We start from the raw sequence: 27,862 nt of genomic DNA, 5'->3' as shown, positions 1-27,862 counted from the left end.
ACAACAGGATTTTATTTCTGTTTTGAATTATCAGGCACAAAAATAATAACATAATAATCATACAATAACAGGGGGTACTGTTGCGGCCGTAATCCACTAAAACTCTGAACCCAGACATCACTTCCAGTAATCCACACATTCATATCAAAACAATCAAGATCATGTTGCAGCACTTTGGAAACTGTTTATAAAATGTACTTTAAACATAAAGTGGATTGGACAGATTGACCTAAAAAATATTTATAAGATCGTAAACAGGGTTTACTTTTAAAGGCCATAACTATGGAAATATTCCACTCATAAAAAAAGGGATCCCACTTTGTGGAAATGTACTTATAACGGCTTGGTCCGGAAGCCAATTAACCGCATATACAAATTTATCATCATAATGCAATATTTCCTTTAATATGTCATATTTCGCTTTACAACAGTGAAAGATGACATGACACTTCCTATTGTCATATGAAATGCTGCCTTTCAATTTTATTAAAGAACAGCATTTCAACAACAATTACCAGGAAGTAAAACTTTGGCGTTTTCGCAGCAGTTTAGCCAAAATACAAACACAGAAGTACAATAAAATGGAATAAAGCACGTTTGGTATTAATTCAAATGATGTATGCATGTACGCATATAAACAAACTGGAAATATAAGTTAATTTCAACAATTAAAAAGCAGATGTAATCATAACAGGGCAAAATTGGTCCTAACAATTGGAGTTTGCTTGTGGTAACACTTTGTACCCCGATGGGAGGAGGAGGAGAAGCGGAGGGACAGGCCTCTTCAGGAGGTTCACAGGTTGTGTGGCAACGTGCAGAGTGGCCATTGTGTTTTTGTCATTTCACAGGTGACTCACATCACTACACTCGAGCATGCTGGAGGCAGAGCACTCGGAGATGCTTGCGGCATTCAAAATGCATGATTTCTAGCCTAGTGCAAACAAATCGCTTTAAAAGATCTGTTTAATCTATTTCGAGCTGCTATTATGAGCGGGGAGAGTTGTTCAGATAAAGAGACTGAAGCAGGGTTAACATCAGAGTGTTGAGCAACTCTTAACATGTTTTACCCAATGTGAGTTGTCAACTTTAGGTTTTCAGGAGTTTACAATGCAAACCACTAATACAGCGATCGAGATGTAAAGTAATATATATTAATAAAGCTGCACCCCACCTCATGCCTGAAGACAGCTGGGATAGGCTCCAGCATACCTGCGACCCTAGTAAGAAGAAGATACACAAAATGGATGGATGGATTAGCAAATATGTGTGAATTGGTGCTTTGATATCAACACAGTTTTTTGTCAAAAACACATCTTCCACCTAATGTCAGTTATAAAAGTCATCTGTGTCATCGCTGTCCTTTGTGTTGTTGAAATGTTGAGGACGCAAAGCTGCTTCAATCTCAGAGTTGCTGTCATCCGAGTCCCCCCACAGTGCTATATAAGGCAGAAAAAAAAAACAAAAAACAAAGTTACACTGCAACTGAATCAACACCTTGTAAGTATTTTTAGGATTTGAATGCGCTCAAGCCATTGTAAACCTTCAGATCAAAAAATAGAAACATACTTAGACCTGATCAATATCTTAAGACCAGTTGAAAAAAAGTATGCACATTTGGATCTTAATGAGGTTTACAATATGCAAAAGAAAGAAGGGGAGTGTGATAAAAAGCAATTTGAAAAAGTAATTATTGAAAACAACAATTGAAATAGGCTGTTTATCTATTTATTGACCATCGCTCAAAAAAAACAAAAAAAAAATTCTCAGTAGGACTCAGTAATGAGGAGCTCCACCGTTCTTGTTAATCACTTCAAAAATTGGTCTGGGCTTGCTTGATGCAAATGTTTCCAGGAGGCTATTGGGGGCTTTGCTACAAGTGGTGAAGATGTCTGTATGGAACTGATGGCCATTTTTATAAACTTCCCTAGCATCCATCCCCAAATGTTTCTATATGGGATTTAAATCATGTTGAGTGATGTTATTCTCCCTGAAGAAGTCCTTGGTCAAGCCAGCATTATGAACTTCAGCGGTGTCCTGTTTGGAAAACCCAGCTGTCATACCAAACAGAACAGGGCTCCTCAGTCATGAGGGATGCTCGCTGCAACATCTGCATGTCACCAACCACCGTTTGACGACCCTGCACCACCTAAAGCTCCAGTGTTCCACTCAATGTAAAAGCTCACCAGATCATGATAGACCCACCCTTTCACTGTTCCGGGTAGAAAACTTCTCAGGTTGGATCTCCTTGTCATGCCAGTAACGTTGGAAGCTATCTGGACCCTCAAGGTTACATTTTTTTCTCATCAGGGAATAAAACCTTTTTCCACCTTTCAATGTCCCATGTTTGATGCTCCTTAGCAAAGTCTAAACGGGCAGTTTTGTGGAGTTGAAGGAGACAAGGTCTTTGAATTTGACGTTTGTTTTTGAAACCTTTTCCCCACAAATACCTTCCAATTGTTGTAGTCGGCACCAGTAAGGGCCTTCATTTGGGACGAGGACTGGCCTTTGTCTTGACGGACAGCGAATCGGATCCTCCGGCTCAGCGGAGGTGTAATTTTTTCAGGTGTACTCCTGTCTTACTGCATCCAACCTCAGCAGCAATGGCATGCTGTGGTAGGCCTTATGCAGCTCGATGATCCAACCACATTCAAGAATAGAAAGCTTATTCGCTTTAAGCCATCAGGAGGGCATGACCGTGTAAATGCTTGACAGAAAATTACAATTTTATAGATTTAGGCTTTCATAGCCTGTGGTCTTAAACGTTTGATCAGGTGAAAAACCCATTTCAGTTTATTATTATTATTTTAATTAAGTTCCAAATGTTTTTTGTCTCACCCCCTCTTCTTGGATGGAGAATTGCATTGCACCAAACTGAGCTGCTTTTATATGCTCCTTTCATGCAGCTAAAGGTTTTTCCCACTTTAGGCTTTTTTTATCACCCATAATGTTTCAAGCTAAATGTGCTCCTTCCATTGCACTAGTACTGCGACAATTACCGGTAATCAATGAATCGGTGATCAATCGCTGGTCCAATTAATTGACATCTACAGTAAAGTCTCGTTATATCGATATTCTCGGGAGTCGGAAAAAATACCGATATAACCGGACTATCCATATATCCGATCCTGCGCCGAACTGCATTAAAAGTGGGCAATAATAAACTCGACATTGTTCTATAGTATAGAACAATGTCGAGCAGCTTAAATCAATCTTTGATTAAGGATTTCAATACCAAAAAAGAACACGGCGAACGGCTGCTTCCAGTTAACACATGCCTGCAACAGAAAAACCAACTGCGTTCATGGTTTCTCTCGTGTGTATAGATTCTATACAGGCATGTGTTTGGCCAGCTATGTGGGGGGGGGTTGAGCATGACCTGTGAACCAGGAAGTGCGGGAATCGGTGTGTGTGCTGCGCTCTGGTGTTGGAAGTGTGAAAAATAAAGTTGACTGGAAGCAGCCGTTCGCCGTGTTCTTTTTTGGTATTGAAATCCTTAAGCTGCTTTTGTATCGATATAAGCAGACCAAGTTGGCTGGCGGGAGATGAAAAGGGCATCGTAGTAACCGGATTATCATAACAACCGGGTATCGTACTAACGGAACTAACTATATCATAAAAGACTAGAAATTTGCCGGGAAATGAAAATAGTATCATAATAAGTAGTAATTCATTATAACTGATATCGATATAACGAGACTTTACTGTATTTCAGTATTTGATTAATGTTTTTTTTATTTGAAAATGTAAATATTGTCTGATTTAATCCTCTCAAATGTGAATATTTAAAAATATTATGCATGTTTCTAGAATGTGGCAAGAAGATGGCATACCTGGAGAAAAAACCCACACACTTTGACAACATGCAAGATGCTCAAACAGATATTCGAACATGGACCTTCAGACTGTGAGGCTGAAGTGCTTAATATTAATAATTAAATGGGAAATAATTAATACTAATAATCTGGCTCCATTTATTCAAATCAGTAAACTCCTCAATCTGGTAACAAATAGTCTTTGCTTTCTTTTCATCAGATATTTAAGAGGGGCTAAAAAATCAGAGCAACACTGCGTCTGATTAGAGGATTAGTGTTTGCAGACCAACATACTGTACAAGCCTGTTTTCAGTAAAAGGGATTTAGCTTCAAGGTCGATTTTTGGTTTACAAGTCCTCAAAAAGCATAGATAGCTCGTTTGAGAGAAAATGAGAAAATTCTAATTTAACCGCTGGTGTTCGTGTGAAGCTTATAATTCAGTCATTTAATATATTGAACCTCTTTGTCTTCATCTGTCCCACGCAATTAACCTCTTTTGACACCATGTCTTTACAAATAATTCTAACGACTATGACGGATGTGTTGCACTCTCAAGTGCCGCCACTGTTACAGTAGAGCGATGTCAAAGTGTAACGTACACACACAAAGAGTGTAGCAGAGGGTTTTTGTACTAATCAGTACTGATGTTTCCCCAGCTTTTGGAGTAAAAAAAAAAACATTTAAAGCTAGTCTTACCTCCTTGTCTGGATGGAAAAGTAACACTCACAACCACAAGTGATTACTTTTATCTTGTGTTAATTCTGAAACTCTTAATACCAGAACATTGGTCATAAAATGCAACATTCATACAAATTTGAACATGAAACGATGTATGTAAATATAAATATATAGAATTTTAATTTTTTTCCAGGTATAATACAGTTTTTTTTACTCCAAGCACTTGGCAAGAGCACTTTACAAAGTGTGATTTTTTTTATTTTTTACATGCATTATGCATTCTACAAAAGTTTTCAAGTGAGATGACACCACAGTCAGGGTAGTTCCACCTACAGTGTGGTTTTGTATACAGTACTTACCATTTGACTGCAGAGCAGAATAAATCTTTGGGTTCACATTGTTCTTCCTATAAACACAAAGACAGTTTTTTTTAAATACAGTAGTACAGTAGTTCTGAAAGAGAAGAAGAATGTAATAGTAATGTAATTTATTAATGTATTTTCTGAAATGTCAGTAAAAGCTTGAACAGTAGGCAAAGAGGGCTTCCTTGACTCCTGTTGTAATTGTAGCAATGGACGTCCACAAGGCCCTCCATTGAAAGACAGTCCAAACCCGGAGGTTGCCAGGTTCCCATAGCTTGGCTGATATTGCTATGTAAATGTGTGACCTCCGAAACGGCTTTGATCTAACTCAATGCATATGCAATAAGGCCCTCGGTTCCAATTTTAAAGGCCTTCTCTTTCATTTACATCATCACAAAGCCCATTCACAATCCCTCAATCTAACCTCATCATCTTCCAGGTTAGAAAACTTGTCTACAGGGTGGGACATAAGTTTTTACATGCATAGGAAAATATATAATGTATATATTGTTTTGTTTCAGGTTGTATCTGGAGGCCATGGCACTTGAAGGCCATGGTATATCAGGTGAAGATACAAGATATAAATCATCTCAAGGAATGTATCACCGACACCATTACAAGCACAACCTCAAGCTCACCAAAGACGTAATAGACAAAGTGTTTTCGAAACATGCCCAGCGTGAATGATTATTTTTCCTATATAAGGCCCGCCCACCCTGTATATGATTTATACATGTACTGTACATCTTCTACATCTGCACTGTGAGGAAAATGAAAAGATGCAGAGTTTCAACCAATCATGTTCTCCTCCATCTGCATCACTTCATACCCATGACCTTTTTGATTGTCATCCTCTTACTTACTTTCATCTTTTCATCTGTGCCTTGGTTAAATCTTGGCACATGCAGCGTTACATTGAGCATGAGGAAATCATTGCTCTGGCGACATTCCAATTGCTATCCTCCAAACTATATATTGGTGCTTTGCACCACTCAAGATGGAAAGAGATACAATTGCCCTTTCTAAACCAAGCAGATTGCTTACTGCGACATACAGTCAGTGCAATCACAAGGAAACAATCTTTACATTCATATTAGAATACAATTTCACAAAACATTTAAAAAGGGGGATGTATTATGCTTTTTCCACTTTTCTGACCTATAAATGTTGTATTGTCGTGTTATACGATGTCAAATAATGAGGTTTGCACATTTGGAAGTGAGTGCTGATAAGTTTGCGATGGCTCTGAATGCTCGATTCCAGGTGAAGAGAACACGGGCAAAGCTGGACTATCCATCAAACTGTTACTCAAGTCTGATGTCTGGTCATGTTGAAGAGTCAAAAGCGCAATCTATTATTAACAGTTTAATTTATCAGTGTCCTAACTGTGTTTATTTTGTGTAAGTAAGCAATTGTTTGTGTAGCATTATAGAGTGTGCAGAGGGAGTGTCTTGCCAGCATACATGCAAATTACAAGCTCACCGGTGTGTGGAGTTGCTAATAGCCTTTTCCACCACAATCTCAGTGTCTACCTGAGTGTTTTTAAAACACAGGTAGTCCCGCAAAAAATGACCACATTTCTACTACCGATGTTGTGCCAAGATTGTCTGGAACTACACTAAGTCAGGAGTCTCCAGCCAGTAGCTCATGGGCTACCAGTAGTGCCTAACCACTTTTCAAGTAGCTCTCCAAAGTATTTATTATCAACTCCTACACTAAAAAAAATTACAAAGTGGGGTTCGGCAGTAGTCCGGAAGTCCTTGGGAGCGCTTGGGAGTGGGACCAGCATAGCGGCCATGCCCGGAAGCGAGCGGAATAAATTAACTTAAGACTATTTTGGAAATCCAAGGAAATAAGAGCTGGAATAGGTGCAGATTCTGGGAGATCTAGAAGGTTTTCTGTGTGGGCTATTGGGTGTAGCTGCTCGACAGGAGTCCACAACTCAATACAAAGGACAAAAAAAATGAGCATAAAAAGGTCCCCTATAAGGTATTTTTTCTTTTCTGCTCAAATTACATGCCGAACGTGAAATAAACATCTGCTTAGAAAATAGTTGTGAAAAATAGTTCACAATTCATGAACTTATGAGAACAATTTTAAACTTGTGTTTCGTTGAGTGTTGGTCTGTTGCAGTAATGCTATTTTTAATCTTCACTACAGAATGCCAAGTGGGTTATTCTGCTGTTGCTATTGTCTCTTTGTTGTTATGCTCTTTGATGGATTGGTTACTGAAATCTTATCAGTAATGAACCAAAAAGATGTACTGGCAATTATTAAAAGTATTATTTTCGCACACAGGAGTCTTGACAATGCGTGAAGACACACAGTCACAACATTTCACCTCCACCTCATGCTGGTCACACACCACCGATGGCCTTAATTCCACTCTTCAACAAAGAGTTGTAACAATTCAGTCAACTTGGTTGTGTTGGTCACTTAACACCAAAACACCAATATGTCTAAACGGATCCCATTAATGCTAAGTTGGGTTGATGTAAGGACTGCTGGTATGCTACTAATCTATTCTTTGTAACTGCTATGTGAAGGTGTGCATTGCCATCTTGGTGGATGGAGTTTGGCCCTCAATGATGACCAGCTTCATTTCGGCGCCCACCATCATGGTACCACAGTCAAGCACTTGATTGTTCACACCTTAGAAATATTTTATATGGACACAATGCACACATACAGTGAATCCCTACACATTTATGCACATATTTGGGTCTATGACCTGGATTGAACATTTAGCTTGTGAGTGAACAATGGCAGATAGATTAGTTTCAGCTGCATAACTAACAATTATAAGTCACTTTTATTGCAATATTGATCCAAAATCGGAGAAAAACACCAAATGTCAATGAAGCTGGAGGGTTTGGAGGGAGAGGAGCAAGTCGCGTATCAAAAATAAACATTTTCAACTGAGTAACGATTATTCAACATCCTAGATTCTACATTGTTTATTCTCTTGGACTGTTGTGAAAAGCAAGGGGAATTAACTGTATTAATTGTAATGGTAAGCATCCTTGTAAAACTAACAATCAAATCCAAAATGAGTTGGATATAAAAACTTGGGATGTATAATAGTCATTGTGATTAATTAAGTTAGACGGACAGATGTTCTGATACCAAATGATTAGCATGAAAGAAAACATATTTTCATGTCATGATCATTTCTCTGCAGTCATGTACTGTATTAATATATGCTTTAGGCGGGGGTGCGTAATACGTCAAAGAGATCTGTTTTCCATCCAAAGTCATTAAAGTAAATAATAGAACTATAACCCCCCATATAAGTGTAGGGCGACTGATGACGAGACCACTGCGCAGGAAAAATGCAGTGATAATTTGCACAATTACTTCCTCTACTTCCTCTACAAAATAATAACTGTCATGGTTCACAAATACACTGTTGAAGTTAAAAAGAAATCCCGCTCCTCGCTTTGTCAGCTGGTCTATCAGCTGTTCCACTTCAGAAAAGGATAGAGCTGATTTCAAGACAGGGCTATTACCATTTAGAGCTCACATTCAATGTGATCCCTGCGATCAAAAATTCAATTTTTTGTAAACATTTATGCCAGTACATATTCTGTCAAGTTTCTCTTAATTGAGGCAATGATCTGAATATGTAAGACTGGGCTGGCCACTGGCTTTGCAATCTCCAGTATAGACAAGGGTGAATATAATGTGAAAAATGATGTAAATTACAGCTATTGTAATGTCCTTTTCCTAACACACTTTCATGCTCTTTGTGTGGCCTTTGCAATTGCTTCATATTGTTGTTTATCTCGTGTTTAACATTTCTTTGTGTTTGTATTATGGCGGTGGAGTCCTATATGACCTATAATTGTAGTGGATAGAAATAAATCAATGGTATTTTAGGTATTGTCTGGATATCATATATGTATATCAACAGTGTTTTGATGTACAAACATTACACTTGTATTTAAGTGTAATCTCAGGAGGCGAAATGTGTTAAATGGAAGAATAAATACTATAAAATGAGACAGCGAGAAGATATAATGGCTGTAGTTGCAGAAGTGTAGAACTAGATGTAATGTATGCAATGTGGTCTTTTTGTTCTTACATGTGTGGTATATTTATAATATTGGAGATGTACCTAATCATGTGGCATAACTTGACAAAACCTTTAATTTGGGCATTGAACTCAACACTAGCTGTATGTACCGCAACATTACCAGTGCATATACCCATCAAAACAAACAATACACAATTCACAAGACCACAAGCTCTGCAGGTTTTATTCTTATGGTATTGATTATGCTATAATTCTACATTAGAGGGTGTGAGGTCTTGGCAGAAATAATGCTTACAAAGCATTAAACACTGGCTTTCCGAGACTGAAAGGCAGAAAAATGCTTTTGTTTACACCGGCTTTTTTAAGCTACTGCCACCCACACACAAATGTTAATAGCTCAACAGCACTTTTGCACAGCGCTTGTCTAAAGGTAAAGGTAGACCCATCACCTCATCATTCCCATCAACTCCTACTCCCAGCCCAGCTATGACCCCCCCGCACAAACATTGTTTAGGCTATGGTTCAATGTACTCCAACAGGCCTGAATGACAGCAGGATGTCGCCCTCATTGGGGGCAAACAGTGAGAGGCAAATGTGAGTGGGAACACTCTAACATGTCAGTGCTCTCTGCTGGCAACGAGTGGGTACTGCAACTGGGATGAAGCAGCAGTGATCACAACAGACAGTCCTCCTGAATGAATGCATTCTAGTGGGGATAGTCTGTGCTGCTTGACTGCTTGTGTAACTTACCCAGTGGTTGACCTAATAATAAGACAAATGTAATCAGTGTTTAACACCACTGCATCCTACTGCTTTAAAACAGTGGCACAAGCTAATACAGTCATAAGACATAACATTGTATTACTAGATACACTTGCATATTTCAAGGAAATTTAATACAAATGCTGTAGATTTTTTTTTCTAAATAATGCTACTTTAATGTCAAGTATGACAATGAAAAAAATAAAACCTCCGAGCCGAAGTGAGCATTGTTATCTTTGTGAAAGAAGACTTCACATTAACAAAATAACGGATGCTGTATTGTGCTTGTTTACCTAATGATGTGGCTGATATTTGGAATTTTAAGAAGCATGTACATCAATTCTTTACTGTTTACATACACCGTATGAGAGTGACCTCCACTGGTGGAAGTGGAAAAGGTTGCCCACAGCAACCTTTAGCGTTTTGTCTTGGCTTAAAACTTCTTTGTGAGACACAACGGCACTGACCTGGGGTCAAAATACTAAATTATATTCAAACAAAACAGCATTTTCAGCCAGTTTAGTTATTCACTAAAATCCCATGCATATTTTAGTACAGAATTTTGCCCTTCATCTTTGTTTATGATCCGGACTTGTTCTCTCCGTGCCTCTCATCTGTGGACCTCCCATTCCCTGGTTCCCTTTCTCTTGGTTCACCCGTTCCCCCCCCTCCTCCCGGTGAGCCATCAGAGATCAACACACAGCGCTGACCCATCGGGGAAAGAGAGCGCTTCTGATTTTTTACACTCTGAGTGATTTGGGGTCGAATGCTCGAGCACATCCTGTTGTCCAAGGGAGAGCTGTACACCACTAATTGTTGAGTCAAGGTTTTTGTCAAGCAGGCGCAACAATCATAACGCCACCTGATGGCAAGAGGATCTTTTTCTTGTGTGAGAGAGTGTGTGTAGCCATGTGTTGCAGATTTTTTTTTTACAAATAAGAAACAAGGAGAAATAAAAAAAAAAGTATTTGAAATAGCTAAATAAAAAAAGGTGTGGCCTCTGAAATGTGCACAGACGAAAGGAACACAATGTGTCTGTGCACGAGAGGAAGCAGTGGCATGCACTTGCATACAAAGGGGAACAAGTGGTCTTTACATGGAGTGCAGCTGCTTATTAAGACTCACTCCGTCGTGCATTATTCTTTTCATCCTCACTCAACCACAAAGTGATTTTACTTTAGCATTCAAAAAGAGAGCAAAAGATTTGTAATGGACAAATCCTTCATAAATGTTGCAGATCAGTTGCTTCCCCACCAGTTGTGTACAATACACACATTCTATAAAAGTATCTGACTGAAAAATACTGTGTGGGAGAGCAAGGAAGACATAGGGAGGGGGGGCGGAAGAATATGAAAGACCTCAATTCTCTCAAACTCAATAATAGTGAAATGAGCACATATAAATGTGTTAAGAGTATCTCTCTGCATCTTGTATAGACTGCATGTATTTAATCTGTAAAGCTTATTAAGGCCCCGGTCATTGCTATGCAAAGCAGCACCCAGTGCTTTTCTCTCGCTTTTTATCCGAGTGCAGTGTTTGGCCAATAGGACTGGCCCCCTGCCTCTCATTCTGCATTCATAACATGCAACATTTGCACAATGTATCTCTCAAAGGCCCTGAATAGAAGGCCTTAATACTCATGTAAACAACTGCAAACCAATTACTTAATGAATCAGGCCCACACATAATGAGGAGCCTCACAAAGAGCCATAAATGCATTTTTTTGCACCAAAGCCTCGGCTTTAAACTACAATCCTCTCTGCTATAGTCTAAGCTTAACTGACAAATCATAATTATTGTCTAAGACAACACAGAGGAAGGAGACATTTTTGTATTTTGAGTCCAGCCTCAGCCTCCTTTTGATGTCACTCATCAGCTCGCTGACAAAATACAAAGCAAATAATTAAGAAGGAAGGAGACGGCAAAGAGGAAAAAAAAACACACAAGGATGGAACAGGAGGGGAAAAAAGATGGGGAAAGGGCAAAGAGTGACAGAGCGACACAGAAAGAAGCGGGGCAAGAGCATCCTGCAGTGTTACGCTTCCGCTGAAGTGCAGGGCTTCTAGACCACTTGTGGATGCAATAAAGTGCAAGACGAGACAGTAGTAAGTGGACCGCTTAAAGCTAAACATCCAAGAGAAGACAAGAAAATCAATGGTATGACCAGAGGATGATGTTAGGTGGCACCTCTTGGCACTGCTTCGTAACCTCAGAGAAATGAGAGGGTCAAGCATATGAGCATGTATAGATACACGCAATTCTTCAATTTAACTTGTATACAAGCTGCATCATATACTCTTCAGCAGAATTCTCAATTTTTCGTTATATGAGCTTTGTTTAACCACGCATTTTGGGCTCCCGGTGTAAATTAATGACACGGAGACAGGCAACTTCTGAGAGGGTTTGGGTCTGAAATTGGCTCATGTTTATTAAAGAGGGTGGTCCGTACACCGTGCTTGGCAGCGGCAGACATCAGCAGCTATGAGGACCACAATAGAGTCAGCCCATTAGCCCTTCCCTTGGCTAATAGGCAGACTGCAGCGCCTGCTTGCCAGGCCGGGGACATACAGCCTTCAGCCCTAGTATCAGCATGGTGCCCAGTAATCACATGAAATCAGAGAAGATTATTTCTCATAACGTTTACGCAGCCATTATAGGATCCCAAATGGGTTTTGTGGCGAAGAGGTACTCTGAGGACCTGATAGGCAATTGCAGATTTGATGAAGTCGTGTTGATATTCAAATGTAAGCGCATTGCGGTTAGATTCTGCGAGGCTGTTTACCATTAGATGTTCTTGGACCGTCCACTTAGGGTTGTGATTTGAGCAGTTTGATGGGTGAAAAATGAAAGGACGCTTGTTCTAGTCCGCACTTCTTGGAAAGTAGTTGCCCTTTGTCCTACTTCTTGACATGATATGTTTACATTCATGTGACGAGCCTGAAGATGGTGTCACCAATTTAGCTTGTGGTTGTTGTTTTGATTTTGATTTTTTTTTTAAAAACCCTGCAAACAGCGAGTGAGAGGGGCTTTAGGGGCCTTTTGTCTTTATGAGCGAGTTAATGGGTGGTGCCCCCTTGATCTTATGGAAATGAACAGGGAATTTTGAGAGTGGCCATGCAAATGTACATCAACCACTTTGGTGTCTGGTGGCCCATTTCCTGTGGCCCGTTGAATAACAACAATGTTCTTACCGTCGGCAAGGGTCTTGATCTGAGGAGCATTTGGCCCTCCCAAGGTCCACTTCACGGCCATGATTTATTCCTTAAAAAGAGCAAACATGGCTGTATAAAACAATTTAATTAGGCTGTCATCACCAGCTAATCTACTTCAGCATATTCATATGAAAACTTTGAGCGAACCTCTCTGTCCATGATGAAATGATAAGCCATATCGACTTCATAAAACCTGCTCAAAACATGTAAGGTTTGTTTAGTGTAAGTGAACACTGTTTGGTCAACACTAACCGAGGAAACTGTACACTATATTATTTTTGAAGTGAACTATTATCCAACAATACCAGCATCTCTGCCCAGCAATACACTACATAACTCATTTTGTGGATGTGATTTTATTGTTTGCTAGCATTTGTCAAAATCAAACAACATCCAACTTCTCAAGCCTCAACAGCTCTTTCCAAGATCCATCGAACTTATAACGCTTATTCGAAACCCAGCAACGAAGCCCTGACTCCCTATCAGATCCTCCTGGTGGATCCTGAGGAGCCAGCCAGCTGAGGGACATAGTCTCTCCAATGTGTTCTGGGTCTTCCCCGAGGCCTCCTACTGGTCAGACATGTCCTGAACACCTCTGTAGGGAGGTGTCCAGATGCCCAAGTCACTTCATCTGGCTCCTTTCAATGTGGAGGAGTGAATTTCTCCTGGATGACAGTACTTCTTGCTTTATCTCTAAGAGAGAGGCCAGACACCCTACGGAGGAAACTCATATCCATGTCCAAAGCTCATGACCATAGGTGAGGGTAGCAACACAAATCGAACAGTAAATTGAGAGCTTTGCCTTTCAGCTCAGCTCCATCTTCACCACAATGAACAGATACAGCGTTCACATCACTGCATTAATTTGCCTATTGATATCTCACGTTCCATCCTTCCCTCACTCTTTAAAATCCGACACTTGGGGCAGGATCTCGTCCCCGACATGGAGCAAGCGACAACCATAGACTCGGACTTGCAGGTGCTGGTTCTCATCCAGGTCACTTCACACTTAGCTGCGAACTGAACCAGTGAGATTTGAAGGTCACAGCTTGATGAAGCCACCATGACCATATTATCTGCAAAAAGCAGAGACCCAATCCTGCAGCCACCAAACCAGATCCCTTAACACTCAGGCTGAGGGTACACCCAGCCAGTACTCTCCAGAACTCCCTTTAGGGACTCCAAAAAGGGCAGGAACTTTGAACCAACGTTTGGCACATAAATGCAAACAGTTAGAACCTGTTCCCCCACCTGAAGGCAGAGGGAAAATACCTTCTCGTTCACCAGTTTAAACTCTAGCATACAGACCATGAGCAAGGGAGCATTAAGAATTCCCCCCCGACAACTTAGATCCTAGGATCATCGAGCTACACAAACTCCTCCACCATGATAAGGTTGTAGGTCAGGGAGGAGGTTCTTTCCAACGTTTGTTACCTGAATGGCCATCCTCCTCTCCCTCTTCTTCCTCCTCCTCTTCTTCTTCTTCAGAACTCTGCAGCCGTTCTTGCATGGCTGATAGCTTAAGCAACTGATACGCTTTTGTCTCTGTTCAAAAACACACATACACACAGTCAGTCAAATATTTACTGAAATGCCAGGTTTCCTACTTTCAGAGGTTTCTCTGTTTGTCAAGATATGCTCCAGTAGCTGAGTCTTAAACCGTCATAGAGTGTGGGACAAAACAGGAGTGTGCCCGCCGCTGTTTCGGCCCTCAACACATTCTAAAATACAATTAAACAAGAATATTAAAAAACACAGCAAAAACAGGGTGAAAAAAGCAAAAAAAAAGTTGACAAAAAAGTCACATTATGAAAGAAAGTTAATTTTAAAAAATCATAAAAAAGCCAATGGTAAGCTGGAGATAAAACTATTTTTGCCAAGATTTGAAATCCAAAGTTTTGATTGACTTTTGAAGCATTTTTTATGTTATACAGGGGGATATGCCCCCCTGTATAACACTTGGATGAGCAAATTGATCTCCATGGTAAAATTACCCAAGGAAAATATTGATGGTGAGGAAAAACAAACAAACATATTTCACATCAGCTTTTCAGAAATAAAGTACTGCTTTTAAACATACTTGCACTTTATTTCACAATCCAAAAACATGCCTACCGTTATCGTCAGTATATGTAATCACATCATTAGACTAAGGCATTGATGTTGGGGGCTGCAACAAAGCTTTTTCCTTGAAAAATATTTAGCATGTTTTTTTTTTCCACAGCCATTTTCTTTCTTTACTGTTTATGGCTTTTTTGATTAAGCGGAACAAACTGACTAATTTCCCAGGCTACGCACCTTAGGGATGCACACACATGAAACACTCGGTGGGAAATCTGGTCGCCATGGGGTATAGCGTTGCTTTACATTTCAGAGGAGCAGCAGAGGGATGGCCACGCCAACTGCTTCAAGGATGGCTTTACAAGTTCAGCTGCATTGTTGCACCATTGTCCAGAAGATAATGAGAACCTAGGACAGATCTCTTGCACTACCCCCTCTGGCAGCCCAATAATTAAAGCAGAGCACATTATGCCGGAATAATGAATCTGCAATTTTTTTTTCCAAAAATGCCTCAGACCGAGGCGAAAACACGGCAATCGGGTTTTCTCTGAGATAATTAGAGAGAACTAGCTGCACTCTTCAGGTGGGACTTTGACCCTGGATCCACCTTGATCCTGCTGCTACCACCACTGCGTAAAAGAGCCCATTATTCACTGCAGTGGGAAGCAAACAAACCCCCATATAAGGAAAGTGTGAATGCTGGGACATAGGCAATGCCTTTTTACCTCTAATAGGAACACTTTCCACGGGGCTTTCGTCCTGGCTGTCCTCTTCAGCACTTTGTAGTTCTAGAAGAAATAGAAGCACATATAGAGAAGCAGTGGCAGGGAGAAAGGGAGAGAGGGGATGGAAATGGGAATGTAGGGTCTTTATTTAGCACTGAATAGAATAAAGAGCCGTATGAAAACCAGGCAGTGGTATTCATAAAAAAAAAAGCTCAATGGCCAAATTGACTTCTTTCATAAAAAACGGGTTATTTTGCATATATAGAAACAGTCCAAGTTTACAGTCCCTCTTAAAAATCTACATTGCTGTATATAAGTCTATATGGAGTGATCCTTGCTTAGTAATTTTCTTTAGCCATGAACATATATTTAAGCCTGTATTTTATGAAAATAAAAATTTATAAATTTAAATTCAAATGCATTTGCTGTGTGAAGAATTTCATTTAAATAATTTCCTAACCTTTGAGCGGTTGCTTTTGGATCTTACTGGGAGGCTTTGCATCTCCACTATGAGAACGAGGGCTACAAGAAGAAGACGAGTCATTCTCATCATCTGCTGAGGGGCTCTCCTCACTGGACCGGGTCAGAAGTGTCCTCAGCAGCACTTTGGCCTGCAAGCAGCACAAATTAAAACTAAATTGTTAATTGCACCCATTCAGTGAAGGAAATGTTGAATTAAATTCAGTCCGATGAGACATTTCATTTATTTTGGCCACGGCTGCTCGCACAGAGGTGAAGTTGCAGTTAGTGTATAATTAACACCGAGAGGAAATATGTTCAAATTCTCTCAATAGTTTAAACCAAAAGAAGATTATTTTGCACACTTTTGCTCCCGCTCTCCCTCTCAATCACACTTTTCTTTTTTCTTCTCTCTCTCTCTTCTCATCCATGAGATTAGAGAGGCGCCCAAAGAATGCAATCACCCTGGCGTTAATGTGCAACACGTTCCGCATATCTCCCCTCTTGGCTGCGAGTATTGAGACAAACTGCTCTCTTTCCCCCTCTCCAGCTGAATTTCTTATCTCTGGGGAGATGAGGGTACACAATTAAGAGGAGCTGTTCCACAAGATGTGGAGAATGGCGATGCCACTGATTTCCTTTTTCTGCTTTTACCCTGTATTAAATCCAGCCATCGACATCATCTCTCTTCCGTCATCAAAGATCGCCTTTCAGCATCATGTGCCCATTTGCAACCTTAAATGAGAACTGATATGACGTGATGATCAGGATTCTGACAGTGACAAACCAAAAGGACATTCTATTTGTTATGAGTGGTGAAGATTGACAAATGTACATGCTTTCATGTACACTTTCTGAGACAAAAAAACATACAGTACCTGTCTGAGTTTGTCACTTGGTATTTGATGCTCATGCACAATAAATATTGTCTTAATGATTGTCCCAGATATTACTCTTTGTTCCTTTTTAACTTAGATTTTATCAAATGTATTACAGGATGAGAGCTCTTGGATACCCACAGCATTTTAAATATCAATGAATGCAACTGTTAGCACTTGAATATTCAAAGAGCCTCTTGGTGTCCATGCGAGCTGCGTGCTCCCATTTTCCAGAGTGGCGAGGCTATGCGCCACGGACGTGAATGAAATTTTTTGTTTGCGCTCGTTTATGAAAAGTAAGCAGTAGACGACAGGAGAGACTGGGAAAGGGAGGAATAAAAAGCGGGAAATGGAGGACGCGAATGAAGTGAGAGATAAAGTGGGAGGAAGCGTTTCACTCAGCCTTTCCCTAATGCATGGAGACACAATGATGAAGATCGCAGTGCCTCTCTTACTTTTGTTGGTTCATATTTTCAAGAGGCTCTACAGTTTCCTTCTTTGCCTTTTCCTACTGTGTCCAAGAAATTGAAGCAAGAGTTTATGGCAAAAAAAACCCCAGTGATACAGCGTCTACAAAACACACAGTATAATCTGTATACACAAGACCTGCTCAAAATCTTAAGACCAGTTGAAATGCATTTTGCACATTTGGACCTTAATGAGGTAGAGCTACAATATGCAAAAAAAACATTTGGAACTTGAAATTAAAATAATAATACATTGAAATGGGGTGTTTTTCACCTGATTAAAAGTTTAAGACCACAAGCCAAAATCTGCTCACAATTGTGATTTTCTGTCAGGCATTCACATGGTCATGCCCTCCTGATGGCTAAAGCTACAAAGCTTTCTCTTCTTGAACGTGGTTGGATCGTCGAGCTGCATAAGCAAGGCCTCTCACAGCGTGCCATTGCTGCTGAGGTTGGATGCAGTAAGACAGTCAATCTACTTTTTTTTAAAGATCCTGAGCATTACGGAACAAAAAATGGGTAGACCCCCAAAAAATTACACCTGTGCTGAGCCGGAGGATCTGATTGGCTGTCCGTCAAGACACAGGGCAGTCTTTAACCCAAATTAAGGTCCTTGCTGGTGCCGACTGCAGCACAATTGCCATCAGATGGCATCTCTGGGAAAAGGGGTTTAAAAAACAAATTCAAAGACCTTGTCTCCCTCAACGCCACAAAAACGCCCATTTAGACTTTGCCAGGGAGCATCAAACATGGGACATTGAAAGGTAGAAACAAGTTTTATTACCTGATAATAAAAAAATGTAACCATGACGGTCCAGATGGTTTCCAATGTTACTGGCATGATGAGGAGATCCAACCTGAAATGCTTTCTACCGCGGCACAGTGGAGGGGGGTCCATCTTGATCTGGGGTGCTTTTACATTCAGTGGGACACTAGAGCTTCAGGTGGTGCAGGGTCGTCAAAAGGTGGTTGGTTACGTGCAGATGTTGCAGCGAGCATCCCTCATGACTGAGGGGCCCTGTTCTGTGTGGTATAACTTGACCAAGGACTTCTTCAGGGAGAATAACATCACTCTTTTGGACCATCCCACATGTTCCCCTGATTTAAATCCCATCGAGAACATTTGGGGATGGATGGCAAGGGAAGATTATGAGAAAAATGGCCATCGGTTCCAGACAGATGATGCCCTTGGTGAAGTCATCTTAACCACTTGGAGCAATGTTCCCAAAAAAATAGAGAGTTTTCTGTAATTTTTTGAGTGATGGTCCTTAAACCTTTGATCAGCTGATAAACAGTTTAATTGTTGTTTTCAATAAAACCTTTTGTCACAAGGTAAATTCTGGATATTTTTCCAACTGGTCGTAAAATTTTGATCAGGTCTGCATGACATACTGTATTATATAACAGTGTCAAAGTGATTTGTTTTTTTATTTTAACTTTCATCATATAAAAAAACATGTTTCAGAATTTCAGTCGTGTTTTAAAAATGCACACAATATGTCTCGTCATGACAAAGTGGAAATATATAGTTTCTCCCTGCCAATGGAGAAAACACGGTAGTCAGGAATGCAAAAAATGTTCCGAGTGCAATAATTGCCCGTAGTTGAAATTTACAATTTCCAAGTATTTCAATTATGGACCTATAAAGTGGTAATTGGGTATGCATGATTGAAATAAGGTCAATGAGAGTTGGAAACAATCTCATGAAGATATTTCAAATGAGTTTCCTATGAATCTGGACCAGCTTCACTTTTATGCCAAATTTACAAAAAGCTAGTGCTTTTCAGATGAATATGCCGCATGAGATGAAAGAAGGCAAGCAGAGGGTGTAATTTGCCATTAGCACATGGGTCAGGGTTTCCCTTTCGTCTGGGTCAATGTGTGGAGCAATCTGATGAGGAGGCAGCCAGAGCTTGGCATCAAACACCAGACACAAAGAGGGTTCCCTAACGACAGCCCTCGTCCCTAAACACTCAAAGAAATAAGCTTAAAATATACACACACACAGACACACGCTCGTGCGCAAAAAAGGCCCTTTCAAAAGATGAAGTAGAAGTCATTCTACTGCTGCGGTAATACATGTCTGTGTTTACCTTGGTTTTTCTAAGCGTGTCACCGCCCACTTGTGTGTGCACTGCTAATGTGTGTGACTCCAACGCTACCTGGTGGCTGTACGTTGCATGGCGCTCCACAAGCAATGGCGTGAACAGCTCGACCAAGCGCTCAGCGCTGAGGACACGGCTCTCCTTAAGCAGAAGGGCGTGCTTGAACCAGCGATCCCACAGCTGAGCGGCATCAGCATGGAGGCTGTGGTGAGTGTGGGGGGGTGGTGGTTAGGTACAGTGTTTGACAGACAGAAAGAGATGCTTTCTTAAGAGAATAAACAGAAGAGGAGGATGCCAAATTTGAAGTTGGCTACATTACATTGTGGGAGAACATACAAAAACATGTTGAATATATATATTTTATTTCCATGTTATTACTGTGCCTCATTGACAATTTCAAATTAATTACAAAGCACCACAGACTGCAATATAGCCCCTGGTTTAAAAATGTAATAAAGAGGTCAAAAGAGCTAATAGGCATCACTGCAGGATAGAGAACGGCAAGGATGGACACCTTTCTTTAGGTTGAAAATATAGCAGAAAAGGTCTTAGCGAAATCAATATGTTACTGAAGCAAAGCATGGATTTGGCTCAGTGGACGAGTAAATACTCATTATCTAAAAGGACTGCAAGTCGCAGATAGGGCATTTTAATTTACTCATGACATTCACCCGTGTGTTACAAGCAGGAAGTGGCACAAAAAAATGACCTTTACATTTATGGACAAGGGAGACTGTATTGAATGGCGGCGTCTGTTGAAAGTACACCTCCTCCTCCACAGTCTAGTCAAACAAAAATTCATAAACACATTCGGGCTGTCATCAAACTTGTCTCACCTAGACTGTACAGCTGTCCACTTTTTCAAATGGAACTTAAAGCTGGACTTATCTATTTTAATAAAAATATGAACCCATTCTAACTTAAGCACAGCCCATCACAAAAATTTTTTATTACCTCTCAAAGGTTTTGACTAACGCAAAGAACAAATTAGGTACAAACTAATCCTATTGGGATCTTTTTCCAATCTAAAAAAAACAGACAGTTGATAAGGGAGAAAAACACAAATATCGAATCCAAAATATTGAAACGTGTCTTTGTCAATTCTCAGGACCCTTACCTGACAGTAATATGCTCACGGGTAGACTGATGTGCACTCACAAGCTCCTGTGGTAGCAGGCAGCCCTTCGCTGTGCTCCATGACAACCTCTGAAGCTCATGAAGCACCACTGCACCGCATGCTTCAAGGTCTTCCTCATTCAAGCTCGCTCCACTGTTACAAAGGCTGTTCAATATACAGAGCAGTCAGTTATTGCCATGGAGCCCAATATACCACGGGTCAGGTGTACATGGAGTAAATACGACAGCTCATGGTAACACGTCTCACACAGGCACGAGCACACATAGACGCTAATACACTATTAACATCAGTGCACGTTTTCACACAATATCACAAAGAGACATAACTGGAGTTGGTGACACACGATGGAAATGTGAGAATATGTGCTTGCTATGATGAACAATTGATGTAAGACTTTATATGCTTTGTAACAAGACATTTGATGATGGCGAACCAGCCCAGTGTAATGATTCTAATAACAATTCATCAGGGTTACCAAGACTGATGTGCACCACCAATGAAGATATGACGACGAGAGTGGTAACTAACTAAACTGAGAGCTCCTGGCTCTGGTTTTCGCAGCATGCTCATTATGTTCTATATGCAGATCAGATTATGCTTGGATAGGCTAAGTAGGTTATAATGTGATCTGCTTGGAAGTCATTTACCTGATAATTCGAATGAGTTGTCTTCCATCAAATGAAACATCTCTGTACACCCTTGTCTGTTCACCATAGAGTCGCCCTTCAATGGAGTCTAGTAGTTTAAAGAGTCCTTCTCGGGAGAGCCTGGGGAAAAAAATTAACATTTAAGAGAGCAAAAGAAATGTGTTGAGTACATTTTGTTAGGAATAATAATCCTATTTCTACTGCCTATTATATCCTTTGTGTCAATAATTTAATTTTTATAGTGTAATTACTTAGTGAAATATCATATGACAATGAATAATAAAAATTGAGAGGCCACTAAAAAAAAACGGCAAGGTGGGCTTTTTTTGTTGAGAGATTTATGCTTCAATCGGGTCCAAAATGAGAGATGAATGCCTAATGCATGTGGATATTGTCGATCCATCTCTTTCTTGAGCAGTAAGCACTGGGTGGCCCTGTTTGAATTGCCCCTGGAACCCCAAGCCGTGAGATCCTCAGACCCCCAGCATAACATAGACCAAAAGGAATTTATGACAATCTGTAATAGGCTATTGGGTTAAGGGTCAGCTAACAATTGCTCCTTTTTGTTTGCAGGTTGCTTCCCGGTAACATCCTGATTAAGCCAGCGTAACATTCACTAATATACCGTCTGCGTTACAAGCCCTATTTATTGTAGCTTATCATCAGGGTAGGCCTTGAAATAGTCATCTTTCTCTATACACTTTATTTGTGTACGCTCTTCAGAACAACTCCTTTAGAGTGTTATAAAGTGAATGAGTTGTGTTTTTCCACAAACCTCTCGCTGTCATTGTATTGTTGACAGCTTTAGTGTCAGGGTCGTCAACCTCACTTTCATGCCGCTGTTTACTCGCATCCCAACATTATCAAGAGTGTACTGTTAGCTTGTAGGAAGAGGTCGGGCTGGATGTGGCGATATTGCTCTACAGTGTATGGTGCAGACTCCGAATTGACAAAGGTCTCACCACTGAGTGATTGGTGTCAGTGGGGAATCTCATGACGTACACTTTAAATAAACCACAAGTAATTATTTCACTGCAAAGTCAGCATACCATTTTTTCACTGTGAAAAAATATACATAAATTAAAAAAAAAAAAACAGCACCGTTTTGAAAGCATGTTACTTTTATAGACCAATCCCGAATCAAGCAAAGCCATCACACAGTTCAGGGACCAAATGTTGGAGAGCAGTTTGACCATTATGCTTCTGGAAGAAAAATTGAGGATATTTCAGACATATACCCTCACTCACCCTGGCCATGCAGGAGAAAAATATAATGGGATAATCTAATGAATTGCCCAGGCTTGGTTTTCCCCGACTGCCGGTTGAATGGAGGGACGATATAAACTCTAACCTCAGAGAACATGAAAGAAAAGAGGGAGAGGATGGAGACTGGATGCTCTCGGAGCTTTACATCAAAGCTTCTGGTTTTCTTCACATACACACAAGCCCTCGGTGTTAACAATGAAAGCTGCAGCCCCCACCGTTGTCGCCCCTGCACAGGCAAACTGTGGCACCTATTGAGGTCATGTTATAAACAGTACAGCAGACCACACAGAAACAGTAATGCTGAAGTAGATATTCTGTACTTTCCAAAGGGTAAATATAACCATGTGCCATTTATATTTTACAAATATATTAACAGTAAAGATGCATAAGGCAAGGGTGTATACAAAACAAAGTTGAAATTGTTTAATTCTTCTATTTTAAAAGCCATATTGTAGGCTGTGCGATTTTCCCAGTTTCCACAATGTAGTGTTGTTATATTTGTATTTGTTGTGACTGTGAAAGGGAGTGTGTGAAAATACGGTACCATTTGGGAAACTGCAGGTAATTAAAGAGAGAAGCTAGACACACTGTAGGATTTTGATTGACAGAGAATTGTCACTTTCATGCAACAGCAGGAATAAAATAGAAAGCACGTAATAACACACTTTGTTCCAAATAAATAAAGCGGACAGCTGACGACAAAGAACACAAAAATGATGGATGTCCTCAATGGTTGTCTTTTGTCTTCTGTGCATCATTCAATGCATTCTCCATTGCATCCATTACACTATTTACTTAACAGCTATCTCCATGATGGAAACACAAGCCAAATCAAGGTTTACCGTTTACCGAACTGTACATTGGCGAGCTGAATTTAACTTTACTGTGTCTTTTCACCGACTTTGTGGTTAAACCGTTCCAAAATGATCCTTCAATTCAGAGGCCATCATCACACTAAGGATTTGTGGCTGTAAGTGCTGGCCACATACCCACCCTCCAGAACACACTATGGTGCCACAAATTTCCTCCTCCACTGGGGAGTTCCTGAGGTCTCTCAAGCAGAAAATTGCTCTGTTACAGCATTATCATGGATTACGCCAATATGGTTGGTGGCAGGTCCTGAGCTCTCTCTCTCTCTCTCTCTCTCTCTCTCTCTCTCTGTGTGTGTAAGATGCGTCACTGCCACCACTGCTGCTGAGCTACACCGAGCATGGTGGCATGTGTACCGTGACTCCTACAATCCTCTTTGTCAGCCTACGTGATGGTGGCAAGGACTGCTCACACTCCTATCATTAATAGCCCACTGTAGTACAGCATTGGAAAAAAAATCAAAAATATAATCAAAATGGTTGTTTCTGTTTGTGAAAGAATACTAAATAAAATGTTACATACATTTTGCGGCTGTAGTGAGGTGTGTTCCTGGAGCCATTAGAGTTGAGGGTAGCGACAGGGCCACACCAGCTTCCCTCCGAGTGGGTATTTTTTTCAGTTCCTTCGCTTTCAGGATCATCATCTTCTGGCTCAGATTGTGTCAAAGAAATGGACAGGTCACTCACACTGCTCTCGGACAACTGCACATCAGAGCTTGAGCTGACACTCCCAGATCTGCCTGAATGGACGCAAAGAGAAACGTATATTTAAAAAAATGTTATAAACACAAACCAGAGCAGGAAATAACCCAAAGTACAAATATAACAATAATGCACATTTCAAACCTGAGACATCTTCTGTTTTTCTTCCAGAGGAGGCTTCAGGCATCAAATGGCTGAAACCTCTCAGTGAATCTTCCATTAAGGGCATCTGAGGAGCAATCTCTCCGGAGTTAGTATTTTCAGCAGGGGGATTCTTGAGCTTCATTGAGTTATTGGTGCTGCCTCTAGATGTATTCTTCTGGGGACTCTTTAAGGTCACCACAAGAGCATGTTCTTGTTCATCCTCATTCGCAAAACGCACGTTGTCAGGTACTATTGTTGTACGACTAGATTGGAGCGCTGCTGACATTCTTGAATGTTTGTCACTCATATTACAGACACTGGGAGAATTATCTGAAGCTGAAATGCCATCTGATAAATGTGCTGGGTTGGCGGTTGCATCCTCTCTGACAACTCTAAAGTCCTTCAAAAGGCCACTTGGTTGTCTTTTGCTTCGACCGGGTGACAGTGAACGCTGCAATGCTTGGTGTGAAGGTACACTGGACCCTCCGGAGGTTTGGTGGCACCTCGAAATGACCACAGGTCCATTTGTAAAATCCTTTGCTGTGTGAAGGAGCAAGTGATCCTTGCAGTTATCTTGGATAGGTTTCAGCTGTAAATTTAAAAAAAAGTGTATTAACCAATACTATTGCTATAGTGTGTATTTTTGAAATTACAAAGACGGAGCACTTGCAAGATCTCTAAGTCGAGTTAATGAATTCTATTTTGAGTTTTCATCTCAAGTATTGTAAATATCCACTTTAGAATTTGAATGAGTAAAACATGTTCAGGCCAAGGTCAGACTTCTTCACAACATATTTTAGAAGAATGTCTAACCATCTATGTTTTAACTTTTAATCTTATTAGAAATCCTTTACACAAGTTTTGATTCATGTCAATGTCACCAAGGGGGAGAGTGAGAGAGGCAACCCCCCCCCCAAACATAACAAAAAGTTATGGCTTCTGTTTCTTTTCTGATAAGCGTCTTAAATACCAAACAGTTAGCTGCTTAATAACATTCACTGTAAACCATGCAGCCTGCCCAGCAGATCCACAAAGTAGCTAAAAAAAAAAGAGGAAAAGTTAATTTCTTGGCTGAGTGATTCCATCGGTAGCTGCAGGGCAAAGTAGAAAGTGTCTCACTAAAGTAGCAATTGATTCTTCTATCAATCTGCAGCACGCGTGTGCTCTTCCAAGGAAAGTATTAAATATGAAAATCATATCCCGTTATCATCTGTCTCCAGCTTTCAGCCCGGTAAGCTTTCCTTAATGAATGCTGCAGCCTGAGGGACATGCACACTGCCAGCCAATGGCTTGTATGCATAATGGAGCAACGGTACCATTTTACTCATTACAATATCGACAGACTGAAGATGGGAGGTGGTTTTGCACAGTTACAAGTGACTGCTCTAGACAGCATGCTCCAAGTTATTATGAGATGTCTTAGACATTTCATCTAAAAGAGCTTTAACTGCTTTAAGCTAAGGGAGAAAGCAGCTATGGGTTTGAACTGCGTCGCTTGTACAGATGAACTGGCTAGGATTAGACACCTGTACACCACTGACACACCGTTTAAATGCGGACTCCCACAGATTTACCCTGAATTATGTGTTATGTTATTTAAAATCTTAACAAGCAGCTCCACTGGAGGGAGATTTAGAGGATCTTTGTAAACAATTGCAAAAAGGCTTTCATCATAAAGTGACAAAACAAAATGAGACATAATGAGTGAAGTCTTTCTTAGCCCTGATGTTTTATGATTCAATTAAAAAGGACAATATGTTGCATAATTAATTATTATACCTTTGTGTTGCCTGCTGTCTTCATGACTTCCATAAATCTAACAATCTTACTTGAAAATTCATCCTGTAAGAGAGATATATATTCACACATAAACAGACAGACAACATTTAACCTTGACTTCCAATCAAAACAACATAGGGTTTATGCGAGTAGGCCACATAACACCAACTGTTTGAGGGGAGAGAATGACTAAACCTCTGGAGCACTTCACAATCTCAATATTGGCCAATTAACTCTGAGTCATAATTAGCCAATTTTGTTAACTTGATATTAAATTGTCAAGCACTGTCATTTTAAGCGATAATCTGACTGGCTCACTGCCCACCCATCCTCCACCCCCCACATTTGCTTGTTGTGGTAAATTGCTCATTTTGAGTGTTTACTGTCACATTGCCGTTGCAAATAATAGTGCAAATATTTCAACTCCCTGTAAAATGAACCAATGGCTATTGGGTGTGAAATTTATTTGATTTACTACACCAAGCACCTTTTAAATAATATATATATACAGTATTAAAACAGCACATTTTGTAGAATTTGGGGAATTTATACAATAATCTCCACGCGAATCAAATCAATTGAGAAATGCACCCCTGTGTACAATGAAGGTGTGTTGTGTGTGTGTGCCTGAGTGCTTACCTTTTGTTGTTGCAAGGGGAAAAGGTTTGGACTGTATTGCTGCATGCTAATGCGAAGGCACTCCACATCTCTCAAAAGCTCAAGGTTTCTCATTTTCGCTTGTGCTTCCCTGACACAGATTTGCTTGAGATAACTCTTTATGTGAGAGCTGAAGGCATGGGAAAACCATTATTCCACACACATTTTATTATCAAGGATTCTTGTCAAAAAAAATAAGAGCAAGGATTTAAATGAAAAAAGGTTATGTTCTAAAATCAAATGTTATTTTCAGTCAATAGCAGTTATTCTCCCAATGTTACAATAACCGACGCAATTGCATGACATGCATGACAAGTGGAATGGGGGTGGTTTTTCATGTGATATATTTCCGATTGAATATATTTTTAAACCATGAGGATGAAGCACGACAACTATTAATGATATTCAATAATGTAAAACAAGTAACGGCGTTGACTTCAAGTATGAATTGATTAGATCGATGCAACTTACATTCGTTTGTTAGGACTGGGGTAAGCAAAAAACTGCGTTTCCAAATGCAGCCTTTGTTTCTCCCTGCATTTACACAAACACGGATCCGTCAAAAGGTTTATCTGCGATGTCCATGTGCCAAATTAGGAGCAAATTGTTAGCTTTAACCGCGGCAGTTTGGCCACTAATTTACTTTTGACCACGAAATTAGCTTTGCTCACCACAATAATCGCTGTTATTTATAGGTTAACAACGCCCTTAGTAATGAATGCAATTAAAAAATGTACAACTGCGTCCATCCAAGCTTGCCTGGTTAGCTTAGCAACTGGCTAGCTATTTCCTGGGAGGCTAACAGGTTGTGTCGCCGTGTGGAATAAAAACAAAAAACAAAAGACTCCTCACCTCCGGTGCATGCTTTTCTGAATAGACGTTATCCTCTGTAAATAACTGTCTTCGACTGGGGCCACGCCTGCCATTTTGTCCTGCTTTGACGCTTACGCAGAATCTCTACTAGCATGAGGAGGGAGGCTAATATTTACAGTGGTTGCCATGAGCACCACTTCCCAGAAGTCCCTGGTCGGAAACAGGTCACGTGAGACTAACTGGCTGCGCGACAATGCTCATTGGCTGCCTGACAGCTCGTGAAGATGGCA

General features: G+C 40.3%; 1 protein-coding gene across 3 annotated transcripts; it reads right to left on the bottom strand.

Moving 5' to 3' along the window:
- On the bottom strand, nt 1-27,779 carry kiz (kizuna centrosomal protein). 3 transcript variants are annotated; one of them, XM_078796268.1, is made up of 16 exons: nt 27,612-27,777; nt 27,231-27,293; nt 26,742-26,889; nt 26,103-26,165; nt 24,324-24,912; nt 24,001-24,217; nt 21,343-21,462; nt 20,675-20,839; nt 19,615-19,759; nt 16,109-16,259; nt 15,649-15,711; nt 14,297-14,407; nt 12,842-12,911; nt 4,850-4,896; nt 1,321-1,436; nt 1-1,217 (listed from the first exon to the last, which is right to left on the bottom strand). In XM_078796268.1, exons 1-15 carry the CDS (start codon nt 27,683-27,685, stop codon nt 1,327-1,329), a joined length of 2,136 nt encoding a protein of 711 aa, XP_078652394.1. In that variant the 5' UTR covers nt 27,686-27,777; the 3' UTR covers nt 1-1,217; nt 1,321-1,326. The 3 variants fall into 3 exon arrangements, with proteins under 3 accessions (XP_078652394.1, XP_057946944.2, XP_057946945.2); XM_058090961.2 differs by lacking the exon at nt 1-1,217 and having other exon boundaries at nt 1,251-1,436; XM_058090962.2 differs by lacking the exons at nt 1-1,217; nt 27,231-27,293 and having other exon boundaries at nt 1,251-1,436; nt 27,612-27,779.
- Between the last annotated feature and the right edge of the window lie 83 nt (nt 27,780-27,862).

Source organism: Doryrhamphus excisus, linkage group LG14, assembly GCF_037039965.1.
Source record: "Doryrhamphus excisus strain RoL-2023G ecotype Guam linkage group LG14, RoL_Dexc_Guam_v1.1, whole genome shotgun sequence".
Taxonomy (NCBI): domain Eukaryota; kingdom Metazoa; phylum Chordata; class Actinopteri; order Syngnathiformes; family Syngnathidae; genus Doryrhamphus; species Doryrhamphus excisus.
Note: the sequence above shows the minus strand (reverse complement) of the source record. Positions and strands in the feature narration are given on the sequence as shown.

Bases quoted from the DNA above. Each gene is read 5' to 3' on its own strand.
- kiz (XM_078796268.1), bottom strand. From the start codon at position 27,685: ATGGCAGGCGTGGCCCCAGTCGAAGACAGTTATTTACAGAGGATAACG. The intron at 27,294-27,611 runs GTGAGGAGTCTT...GTGTAAATGCAG, and splicing joins CAGAAAAGCATGCACCGGAG to GGAGAAACAAAGGCTGCATT. The intron at 20,840-21,342 runs GTAAATGACTTC...TATATTGAACAG, and splicing joins CAACTCATTCGAATTATCAG to CCTTTGTAACAGTGGAGCGA.